We start from the raw sequence: 13,164 nt of genomic DNA on the forward strand, positions 1-13,164 counted from the left end.
GTACGCCGCGCGTATGCATGCAGAGTGGATTCCTTGGGTTTTTGGGCCTTAGAGGGTTGGGTATGGACTTTTGGGCCTTATAGCCCACTATAACACATAATTTTGGACCTGGGAATCTGGAGTTAGAAGCGTTTGGCCATTTAGGATTATTTTGTTTTGGGCTAAAGACTTAGTAGAAATTACGAAAAGGCCCATTTGAAGGGTTGGGCCCAATTTGGATAATTGGGCCATTTGTGGACTTATAGGGAGTCTTGATGGGCCATGGGTGCGTTTGATTTAATGCGCTATAGTGGGGTCTTTTAAATGTTCTCAAATTGGACTGAGGGGTAAAATGGTCATTTTACCCTAGGTAATGTTATAGACTCTGATTGAGTGTTATGTGTCTCTGATAGCCGGGAGTCATCGGAGAAGTTGTTAGAGATTTCCTCGACGAGATTCGACACGCAGTTTATGAGGTGAGTTACCTTCCAGTAGCAGTGGGTCTATGGCCACAATGTCGGCCCACTAGTAGGAGTTGTATGTTAGATGATTGTCTTTGTGATATTCATCTAGGTTTACTGCTACATGTTATGTTTTGTGTGCTAGCATGATATGATATTATGTGATAGTGATAGTAGTAGGGGGTGAAATAGTCCCCAGTTACCGATCCAGAGGACCGAAGGGGTAGGCTAGCACCCATATATGCTAGACAAGGTCACCGGTCGAGAGGACTGAAGGGGTAGGTCGGGCACCCAGATACGCCTGACAGTATGTATGTCTTATGATTGTATAGTATGTGGTATGATGGGGGAGCTCACTAAGCTTTATGATTACAATTTTCAGTTTGTTTCAGGTATCTCTTCAGCGAAGGGAAGGAGCCGGCGTGGTAGCTGCACATCACATTCACACAAGATTCCGCACTTTGAGATCTCTGGGATTGTACTATGATTTTATTACTATTTTATGAAATGTTTTTGAGACATGTTATGATGGTTTATGGATTTATTTTGATATCGACAATGTTTTCAGTAAACGATTATAATTTACTTAATTAAAAACGAAATTTTTGGTCTTAAAAATCGGGATGTTACAAATAAGTTATAAGTTTTTTTGAACCGACAACTCTAATCTACTTCAAAACTAACAACATTTATTTCACCTATGTCCACAACGAGACTTTAACTCTCGACATCGAAGAGTGAGAACAACATCAGATACCATTGGAATAAGTTAATAAGTACAAAACCAAAAAATTAAACAGTAAATATATATTTCACGAATAATAAAAACAATATACATTTCATTGGTTTGAATGATAAATCAAGTAAATCCCACAATAGAGAACTGTAACAACCCATTATTTCCAGTTAATAAAAGTCAATGAAAGTCAAAACCAAAAATTTAAAATAGTAAACAAAGTCAAACCAAAGTTAAATAATTAAAATTATTTGATTTAATATAATGGAAATAAATTTGTTATTCATGTCTTTTGATTTTTAGAATTTAATCACCTAAAATTGAATCAAATGCAAGGACTGAAATCGCCCCACCGAAAACTCCATGCGAAAGTCTTATCCTCTGACTGAAAACAGGTTTGCGGTCAAGACCGCAAACGTGCAAAGCTACCTCTTATCCGGACCGCAAACAGTAGACCGCAATCATCTTTAGGACCGAAAACCTTGACCGAAATCAAGGTGATTTCGGCCGAGAACTCTCCCATTTTTATCTTCTGGCACACATTTTAAGATGAATTAATTATATTATATCAAGTAACCGCCTATCATTTTGCTTTATATTTAAGATACATAATAGAAAACACTTTCATTTTTCACTTACTCTAGTGCCGAAATTCTCTCTCGAATACTAAACCCATTTCCTTCATCCTTTTAATTCAAGCTCGAAGAGATCATTCTCCTTCCAAATAAGTTAAGCTTTTGGTAAGTATTTAATATAAACAAGTGTTAGTTAACACTAGGGATGAGCAACGGGCCGAACCCGGACCGAACCGGCCCAAAGACCGAAAACCCGAAGACCGAAAATCATGAATTGCCTTACCCGAAAACCGGACCGTTTTTGGGTGTAGCGGGTCCAGGTTTGGTCCGGTCCGGTTTCGGGTACTAAACCGGGTTTTGGGTTTTGGACCGAATTAGACTTTAGTAGTATTGTTTACGGTTTCGGTCCAATCCTGTACCAAACTAGGTTTCGTATGTTTGTTATTTACGGTTTCAAGTTTTGTTTGTCATGTCACTCTCTAGCATAGTATTTCAAATTATAATCTTATTACGTAACATCCATCATTCGTATCTTTGTTGTTTGCACAATTTAACTAAAAAAAATACATAAAAGATGATGAATACAATGGTACGATGCGAGACTCTAATTAGAATACGTGCAAATGAGGTGTATGCAAACAAATAAAAACGTTAGTAAAAAGTCACACTATTTTATTAAAAAAAACCTACACTATTTATATATAAAAAATTTACACTTAACATTACTATTTTTATGTAAAAAACTGCACTATTTTTATTAAAAAAAAATACACTTAACAACATTATTTTTATTAAAAAATACTATTTAAAAAAACTGCACTATTTTTATTAAAAAAAATGTAGTAGGAAATAACTTTTGATTTTTCGAGAAAAAAAATCGACACCATAATACGATCAAGAGAAGAGGTCGAAACAAAAAAAATTGACACTATAATGTGATCCACAGGAGAGGCCGAATCAATTCAATCGGACAACATTTTTTTATTTTAGTAATTCTCGCTTACTGTTTGTCGATAAAAAAAAAAGAAAATAATTTTTGGTTTTCCGGTCCGGTCCGGTCCGGGTTAAATCCTTTAATTCGGGTACGGTCCGGTCCAAACCCGAAATCCGATTATTGATAAAAACCAAACCCGAAAACCAGTCCATTAATATGATAATCCGGTTCGGTCCAGGTCCGGTCCCGGTTTTTTTCCGATCCGGTTCGGTCCCATAGGTCGTATGCTCATCCCTAGTTAACACTTTAATTTATTAGATTAACTATTTGGAACACAATATTATGTGTTTTTATATTATTAGAATTTCAGTTAGGGAAATCTCCAATAAAGTCTTAAAATTTTGGCTTGGTTTATGTTTTAGTCCTAAACTAATTTCTGTTTACGAAAAAGTCCTAAAAACCGGTAAAAGTTTGTATTTTGACCCCTTTTGACTGGTTGGAACCGGGAACAAATTAATTTGGGACTATTTCATAAATTGACCAAAAATATTGGGACTTTTCTACAAAAAAAAAAATATTAGGGCTTTTCTGCAAACAAAAAAACCTTATTATTATTATTATATTAAAAATATAAATAAGTTTCCTATTTTTTAAATTTATTATTATTAATATTATTAATAATACATATAAATACATTTAAATTACAAAAATATTAAAGACATTTTATAAAGGTGAATGTTGAGCGGATGGTAATGCTTTAAGCATTGAAATCATGAATGTCTGTTTGTATAATCTAACTTTGTATATTGTCATTTCGCATTTGTTATTATTGTTTTTAATTCAGAATATTAACATTTAACAATTTAAAAGAAGCTACTGATTTTTAAAATTGTTTACAAATAGCGAGTGTGTGATATGCGTGTATGTCTTGTGTGTAAGTATTTGAATTACCAACATGTGTGTTGCACTTTTTCATTACTTTATCATTGTGCTTTTTTTGGACACATAGCAGATATAGTGTGATAAAGCAAAACAAGTCATATTACTTTCTATTAAAGAAGATATTGTAATTAATACTTTCAAATTTTGATATGGACCACCAATGTAAATATTTATTGTAGATCTGTTGGATTTGAAAAGAAATCATTCTACATTTTAAACTTTTATATACAAAGTGAGAAATCTTTTTATCTTAAACTATTTGTACACAAATTTTCAAATAGACAACTTCTTTTAAATTGTTAAGTGTTAATATTTTGAATCGAAAACAATAATAAGAAATGTGAAATGATCATATAAAAAGTGAGGACATACAAGCAGATATTCATGATTTCAATGCTTAAAACATTGCCATCACCACCACTTCCACCTTTAAATAATTTCTTTAATATATATTTTTTAGGTGTATTTATATGTATTATTAAAAATATTAATAATAATGAATTTAAAAATCAGTATACTTGTTTATATTTTTAATATAATAATAATAAGGTTTTTGTTTGCAGAAAAGTCATAATATTTGTTTTGCAGAAAAGTCCCAATATTTTGGGTCATTTTGTGAAATAGTCCCAATATTTTGGGTCAGTTTATGAAATAGTCCCAAATTAATTTGTTGCCGGTTCCAACCGGTCAAAAATGGTCAAAATGCATATTTTTGCTGGTTTTTATGACTTTTCGTAAACAAAAATTAGTTTAGGACTAAAACGTAAACCGAACCAAAATTTTAGGACTTTATTGGAGATTTCCCTTTCGGTTAATAATACGTATTCTATCTCAGGAATCATCGCGACCAAGTTGTACCAAACTAAAAACACGCAATCAAGATGGGTTTATACCCTTATGTTTACAAGAAATATTGTGTTTAAAAATATAAAATTTCTTATTATGTTTCCTTACTGTTAATAAGAAATTTAATGTGAAATTTACCAAATACGCAAAATATCGTTACTATTAAATTCACAGATGATTTTACTAAACATATTAAGATGCAACGGTTTTCACAACAACACGGAAACAAACATATAAACTATAATAGTTATAGTTTATGGAACAAAGATACTATTTTACAAAATTCATGTTACAATACAGAAACAGGCTTATAAACTATAATATGTATAGTTTATGGAACAAATGATCTATTTTACAAAGTACAAGTTAACATATAAACAAAAAAGGTTTTCAGATAACAGATAAACAAAAAAGGTTTTCAGTTATTACTCGTAAAAACGTTTAAGCAATTTGTGAGACGTCTTCGTGTACTTATCTAAGCATTGGTAAAAGTCATGACTTATAACCAGAGTCTCTTGTAGGGAGAGCGAGATATTTGTGTATAGGTCTATTTGGGGCTGACAATCCCACATCCCGACTGTTAACTATAGTCAGCTGATAGGCCTGGGGTGACAAATGTCGTTAACATTCCGACGCCTGAAAAAGGTCGCGATCAGGCCAACTGGGTTAGTATGGTTATAAAAACTCACAATGAGAAAACAACGACTTATTTACGAATAATATATTTTCAAATAATTATTCAAAAAAAGTTTTTTTTACCGATTTTGTATAAAAAGCTTTTTTTTATACAAATGTTTTTTTACCGATTTTGTATAAAAAGCTTTTTTTATACAAATGTTTTTTTACCGATTTTTATACAAATGGTTATAAAAAAAGTTTTTTTTACCGATTTTGTATAAAAAGCTTCGATTTTTTCAAAAAAAGTTTTGTGATCTCTAAGTATTTGTTTTATGCAATTTTATGATTTTTAGTGTTTGTTTTGTTTTCCAAATAACCCTTCCCTATATGGAAAAGTTCAATAGAGAACCATAATCATTGGTTCTTCAAGGAACCAAATCTTTTTTTCAATTTCTAGAGCTTATTCTTTATCGAAAAAAAATCTAAGAATATCTAAATTCATATATTAACATTGTGAATGTGAAAAATATTTTTCGGATTCACCGTGTGAATCCGGATTCACGTTGTGAATTTTCAAAGATTCATATTGTGAATTTGACGTAAAAAAAAATTGAATTTTATATCATTGGAAAAAGGATAAAAATTTATGAATTTCTGTATTTTTAGTTTTTTTTTTGATAAAAAATAAGTTTTAAAAGCTGAAAAAAAGATTAATTCCTTAGTTAATTATGGTTCTCTATTGAACCTCATCCTATATATATATATATGGTTCGTTTGGTTTTTTTGCACTAAACCATAACCAAATCCACCAATAAAAATTTGTTTTTCTTAAAACCAAAGAAACCATTCGGTTTGAAATAGTTTTTTGATTTATTAGTTTCGATTTGGCTTTTGTTCAACCATATACCGATTTTGATGTTTTGATGGAAAATATAATCAGAAAAAAATTTCTTACATTTTTACAAATATTTTATTAAAAAAACGAGTAGTATTATAATAAGATAGATTGTTTAGAACTAGGGCAGCTACCGAATAATTTGTTACTTTGTTTAGACATTTTTAAATTTACAATCTAATGAATCCGCGTTACTACGACCGAAAAGTAGGACCCTCCTTCTTCGCTGCAGACAACCCAATCTTTCTTTGCTTAAATGCAGCTCCAAAGCACTCAAAATTTTCAAATCTTTCACACACCCCTCTCTCATTACTCACCAATCACCACTTCCCTTTTATCCTAAAATATTTATACAAGAACCAAAAGTTCACAAAGAACTAGAATCTTTTCTTTAGTCTCTCCATAAAAACACACACATTTTACACGATTTTTAGTGTATGTTTGTGTGTTTCTTGGTATCTTTCTTTAATTTAATATACAGAAAGCAAGAAAGAGCAAAGTAGAAATCGGCATAAAAGCTAATTTATAAGGGAAAAAACACAGGATTTTTCTCTGTGTCGAAGATTTCTGATGGATATTGGGTTTGTTAAAATGCCGAGGTTTAATTTACTGTTGATGGTGTTATTGTGTTCATGGGTTTGTTTCTGTAACGGGTCTGTTTCATATGACCACAAAGCTATCTCCATTAATGGCCAAAGAAAAATTCTTATTTCTGGATCCATTCACTATCCAAGAAGCACTCCAGAGGTACAACTCATCAATGCACTTCATGTGTTTCCTAAGTATCTTAATTTCCCCCTTTTTGTAATTTCATCTTTCTATCTAGAATCATATTCTGGGGTTTATTATTTACCTTGTTTCTGAATCTTTTTGTTATATTATATACTTTGATGTTTCAGATGTGGCCAGATCTTATCCAGAAGGCAAAAGAAGGAGGATTAGATGTGATTCAAACTTACGTTTTCTGGAATGGACATGAACCACAACCTGGTCAAGTAAGTATTTTTTGAAATAAAATAATATTTTATTTTAATTTACTATATCATTTTCTTAATTTCAAGATTTCTTTTCTTTTTCCCAGTATTATTTTGAAGATAGGTATGATTTGGTGAAGTTCATTAAGCTGATTAAGCAAGCTGGACTCTATGCTCATCTCAGAGTTGGTCCTTATGCTTGTGCTGAATGGAATTTTGGGTAATTAATTTTTTTTTTACAGAAATAGTAAAATATTTACTTGTAATTTTTAACAATTTCACAAATAAGTTACACTTTTCTGTCGTTTCAATTTCAGGGGTTTTCCTGTTTGGTTGAAATATGTTCCAGGAATCAGTTTCAGAACAGATAATGGTCCTTTCAAGGTCAAATCCAAGATTTCCCAAATTTTCTTCCAAATGTCCTAAATGATATGATTATATATATTTATATTTACTATTATAGGCTGCTATGGAAAAATTCACCAGACACATAGTGAACATGATGAAAGCAGAAAGATTATACGAGACTCAAGGTGGTCCAATTATTTTATCTCAGGTAGTCAAAGTTATTCATTTGCTTCCGTTTTTACCTTAAAATTTTCGTAAATCTGTGAAACAATCTTAAAATTTTCGAAAATCGGTGACAGATTGAGAATGAATATGGGCCGTTGGAGTATGAACTTGGAGCTCCGGCTCGAGCTTATACAAAATGGGCGGCTTCTATGGCGGTGGGTCTAGGAACCGGAGTTCCATGGGTGATGTGCAAGCAAGATGATGCTCCTGATCCAGTTGTAAGTGACCCGACCCGATTGTATTTTCTTTTAAAGCGTAAAAAAAACATATTTATGCAATAAAGATGTACTTTTTCCCTTTTTGGCTTTATAATTCAATAACGATTAGATATTTTTTGTTAATGACAGATCAATACTTGCAATGGATTTTACTGCGACTATTTCTCTCCCAACAAAAATTTCAAGCCCAAAATGTGGACAGAAGCTTGGACAGGATGGTAATTTCACTCAACATGATATTATTTATTATTATTTTTTTTTTTCAAATTTATTGGTTAATTTAATTTATATAAAATGTAGGTTCACTGAGTTTGGAGGTGCGGTTCCTTATAGACCAGCTGAAGATTTGGCATATTCAGTTGCTAAATTTATTCAAAGTGGTGGATCTTTTATTAATTACTATATGGTAAATAAAAATGTTTTTCTTGTAATTTATTTCTTAATTCTTCATTACTTGTTAATATCACATTGAAATTAATTCTTTTGTTGTATTTTGATTTTACAGTATCATGGAGGAACAAATTTTGGAAGAACTGCAGGTGGTCCATTTATTGCAACAAGTTATGACTATGATGCCCCTCTTGATGAATTTGGTATGTTATAAAGCTATTTTACATTTCATAATTCATATTAGCATGCATGTGGAAATTATCTTACTAATATAAATTTGAATATTAAGTTGGCGGGGTTTCTATTCGAGTTAAGTATATGGTTTATTTAACATACTTTAAAGCGTTATTCAGTCAAAGGGTAACTTAATAAAAGACTAAAAGTACACACTATCGTTTTCACAGACATTGTATCATTTTTTATATTCATTTTGTCCAAGACAATGACAATAGTTTGTTTCATGGAACGTTTTTTAAAGTTAAAATTACATATTTGCCCATTATCGGTGTTGGATATCAACCGAACCTCTTGATTTTCGCTTGTACGATTCTCTTTTTTTGTCTTTATTTACGATTATTGACATTCAAAATAAGATTAAACATTCTTATTTTATCATTATTCTAAACAGATAGATTGTATTGACTTTGGATCATAAGATTCTTTCGTCTACTCTTTATAAAATGGCATTTTAGATATTTCACAAAACAATTACTATAAGTAGAATTTTTTTTTGATGTAATACACAAATTTTCTTTTCATATTCCACTCTTTCCATATAAAAAAGTAGTAGTAAGTTTGATGGTGGACATAGATTTATTCTATGACAGAGTCAAATAGGTGTGACCACAAACATTTTTCTGTCCAGTTGTTTGAATGTATGATTTATGAATAATTATTAAAAACCACAATCTAATGATAATAATCTAATCTTACAAAAGCAATTGAGAAGGTTGTATGCATATGAATGAGTACACTTTGTGTGATTTTCGATCTGTTTTCTATTTAGGTAAAGCTTTTCATTTTAACATTTAACTAATACAATATGCAAGTAAATTATTACAATTATTCAAAGACTTGGAGAGAGAGAGAGAGAATAGATAAGTTGTTTCATTACGTAATATTCCTTACTAAATATAGATAGAGTAAGTTCAATGCATGTTCTATTTATAGGACTAAAACGGGAAGCTAAGTGGGGACACCTAAAAGATCTTCATAGAGCAATAAAACTATGTGAGCCCGCTTTAATAAACAGCGACCCCTCTATCATCACCCTTGGAAACTATCAAAAGGTTGGATTTATTTTAAACTTTTAATATTATTTATCCATGTCATCAGTGGACCCCACCTCTTACATTCGATAAACCGTAATCTTTTTAGGCATATGTTTACAAATACAAAACTGGAGGCTGTGCTGCTTTCCTTTCAAATAACAACCGAGCTGCTTACGCGACAGTAAGCTTTCAAAACCAACGGTACAATCTCCCACCATGGTCCGTCAGCATCCTGCCTGACTGCAAGAACACCGTTTACAATACCGCAAGGGTAAGAAAAATTTATATTAATTTTTCGTTATTTTTGTTTCTTGTTATAAAAGAAGTCCAAGGCTTTGGTGTCAAAGTGACCAGATCCAATACACTTGAAGTGTTATTATAGAAGGGTATTTTAGACATTTAACTATGAATGTAACTTATAGGTCGGTGCACAAACCGCATTGATGAAGATGACATCAGCAGGGAGTGGATTTGCTTGGCAGTCATACAACGATCAAACCGAATCCTATGATGACAACTCGTTTACAACAGTTGGATTATTGGAGCAACTTAATGTCACTAGAGATTCTTCCGATTATTTGTGGTACATGACAGAGTAAGTGTGACGTTTTTCTTTTTCTCATATTAACATTGTACTTTGGATTTATAAGAGTTGACTAACATATTGACTTTTTCTTGTTGTTCAGTGTCAGGGTGGGGTCCAATGAAGGGTTCTTAAGAAGCGGGAAGTGGCCTACTCTTACTGTCCAATCCGCTGGTCATGCTTTGCATGTTTTCATCAACGGTCAACTATCAGGTCAGAAGAGTCAAACAAGGAATAAGATTTTTTTGTCATTACACTTATTGTGTGTGATTTTCGTGACACTTGTTTGTTTTTTTACAGGAACTGTTTATGGAAGTCAAAAAAATCCAAAAGTAACTTTTAATAAACCAGTAAATCTAAGAGCTGGATTGAACAAGATTTCTTTACTAAGCATTGCAGTTGGTCTCCCGGTATGTTCTCTCTCTCTCTCTCTCTCTCTCTCTATATATATATATATATATATATATATATATATATATATATATATATATGTTGACTGAGTTTTTGATTATTATAATTTACTGTTTTTATTTAATTTGGTAGAATATTGGTCCACATTTTGAGACATGGAATGCGGGTGTTCTTGGTCCAGTCACACTTTATGGTCTCAATCAAGGGAAGAGAGACTTGACATGGCAAAAATGGTCTTATAAGGTTTGTCTTTTTATGAATATTTCATTTTTGTGAGCCTCAATCACTTCTTTTTGCATTAAATAAATGAGACCCATGATTACATTTTTTGCTACACGCCACTCTCTTACTTGACCTTTGACCTTTTGACCAGGTTGGCCTCAAAGGCGAAATTCTAAGTCTTCACTCACTCTCTGGTAGTTCATCTGTTGAGTGGATTCAAGGTTCATTAGTGACTCAAAGACAACCGTTGACATGGTACAAGGTAGTTCCCATTTCATGTTACACATTTTCTTGAAATCATATTGACTTTTTGTCAAATACCCATATGTTCTTTAATCATGTACACAAATCTTTACACCCAAAACTTGTAACTTTTACATGATAAAATCTAACTTTTTTTTCTTTATGTTAAAAGACTGTTTTCAATGCTCCAAATGGGAACGAGCCTTTGGCTTTGGACATGAGCAGTATGGGAAAAGGTCAAATATGGATAAATGGTCAAAGTGTTGGACGTTATTGGCCTGCATACAAGGCATCTGGTTCTTGTAGTACTTGTAGCTACGCGGGTTATTTTGATGAGAAAAAATGCCTAAGTAAATGTGGTGAATCTTCACAAAAATGGTAAGAAAGTTTCTATCTTTTTTTTTTTTTTTTCCCTTAGTCAACAATCCCAAATTACCTAACCATGGTTTGTTTTAGGTACCATGTACCCCGATCATGGTTAAAACCAAGAGGAAACTTGTTGGTTGTGTTTGAAGAATTGGGAGGAATTCCTTATGGGATATCATTGGTGAAAAGAGGGGTTTACAGTGTGTGTGCGGATATATACGAATGGCAACCTTCATTGATGAATTATGAAATGCAAGCTTCTGGTAAAGTCACCAAACCATTGAGGCCAAAAGCTCATCTTTCATGTAGCCCTGGTCAGAAGATTTCATCTATAAAGTTTGCTAGCTTTGGAACACCATTAGGGGGTTGTGGTAGTTATAGTGAGGGTAGCTGTCATGCTCATAACTCCTATGATGCCTTCAATAAGGTAACTTATTTTTCTCATTCTTGTTTCTTTTTGTTTCCATTAAATGCTTGGGTAGATAAAGTGATGTTTATATATATTTGGGAAAATCATGGCATGCTTCGGAAATGAAACAAAAAAAATAAAGGGTTAAATGCAGAAAATAACAACGTATTTTCATTGATTTGTTTATTGTAGCATCCTGCTTTCATTTCTTCCTATTACAACATTGTACGTAGCAATGCATTGGTAGATTTTTCAAAATATAATGTTGTAATAAGAAAAAGAAAGTACAAGTCATATAATTATTTTTCATAGGACAATGCCTTGATAATAAAGAAATTGAAAATACAATGTTGTGATAGAAATAAATGAAAGCACAAAGCCATATAAACAAATAAATTAAAGTTCGTTGCTATTTCTCGTGTTTTGACAAAAAATATTGATATTTTTGGTATTGGAATATTTGCAGTTATGCGTTGGACAACAAGCATGCACAGTACCTGTAACACCTGAAATATTTGGAGGTGATCCTTGCCCAAAAGTAATGAAGAAGCTTTCAGTTGAGGCCCTTTGCAGTTGATGATGAAATTATTTCAAATATCTATAGTTATATTATTTATAAAATTTATATGAATATTTGGTAACCAAGAATAGCCGTTATGCGAACAAGGTCGCTACACGGCCATATGACAGGCTTAGGCCAAAGGTGAAGTTGTACAGATATGCAACACACCGTTGTGGTTCAAGAGCCTTGTAATGTATACGGACTTTGAAGATTGGTGTATATATAGTTCGCTTATGTGCGGATGTAATATTAGTAGGAAAGCACGTTGAGACTCGTGATTCGAGTCCATGAGCTTATGTTTTCATTTTGGTTATTTGAAGGGAAATGTAAAAGCCTCTGGCTTTTCGTGTCTTTGTTTATTTTGTGGATGTAAAAACGGTTGAAAATGGTAATTTTTAATTTGGTTTCTTGAATTTATGTTGTTTTTTTTTATTTGTGTTTGCATTGTTTAGTTTCTTGATGTTTTATACCAAATCCCAAAAAGGTTGAATCGGTCCCAGGCTCATTGTGTAAGATAAATTAGGTACTCATTGTTTGTTAATTGTTATGGTTAAGGTCGTGGAAATTACCGGAGCCTCACTGAGAAGGGAAACTACAAACTACAACTAAAATATCCCCCCATGTTTGGTTCATATTAGCTTCCCTAAATTATCAAACCGGACTTATCTATATCTTAGGGATTCTTTCTAGACGTTAGATATTCCATATCGTTATGTCATTTCTTTCCAACTTTCCTCTCACTTGCCATTAACCAAAAAAAAAATATTAACTCTCACTTTCCTCGCCTTTTTTTAATAAATAAAATTATAAAACAATAACTTAAAAAATATATAAATATATGATTTAATTATAATAATATGAATTAGTAAAAGTATTTCAAAATAAAAATTACATAGAGTTTACAAGAAACTAAAACATGACCATAATTAAAATATGATATAACGTTGAAAACAAGT

General features: G+C 31.9%; 1 protein-coding gene across 2 annotated transcripts; it reads left to right on the forward strand.

The window, feature by feature from the left end:
* Nucleotides 1–6,259: 6,259 nt before the first annotated feature.
* On the forward strand, nt 6,260–12,621 carry LOC111910316 (beta-galactosidase). Of its 2 annotated transcripts, XM_023906143.3 has the most exons (19): nt 6,261–6,733; nt 6,886–6,981; nt 7,068–7,180; nt 7,278–7,344; nt 7,424–7,516; nt 7,608–7,751; nt 7,881–7,969; nt 8,052–8,157; nt 8,257–8,344; nt 9,312–9,430; nt 9,519–9,683; nt 9,835–10,007; nt 10,099–10,208; nt 10,296–10,405; nt 10,539–10,649; nt 10,780–10,890; nt 11,044–11,249; nt 11,328–11,664; nt 12,113–12,621. In XM_023906143.3, exons 1-19 carry the CDS (start codon nt 6,557–6,559, stop codon nt 12,221–12,223), a joined length of 2,526 nt encoding a protein of 841 aa, XP_023761911.1. In that variant the 5' UTR covers nt 6,261–6,556; the 3' UTR covers nt 12,224–12,621. The 2 variants fall into 2 exon arrangements, with proteins under 2 accessions (XP_023761910.1, XP_023761911.1); XM_023906142.3 differs by having other exon boundaries at nt 6,260–6,733; nt 10,099–10,405.
* The last annotated feature ends 543 nt before the right edge of the window (nt 12,622–13,164 follow it).

This window comes from Lactuca sativa, chromosome 5, assembly GCF_002870075.4.
Source record: "Lactuca sativa cultivar Salinas chromosome 5, Lsat_Salinas_v11, whole genome shotgun sequence".
Classification (NCBI taxonomy): domain Eukaryota; kingdom Viridiplantae; phylum Streptophyta; class Magnoliopsida; order Asterales; family Asteraceae; genus Lactuca; species Lactuca sativa.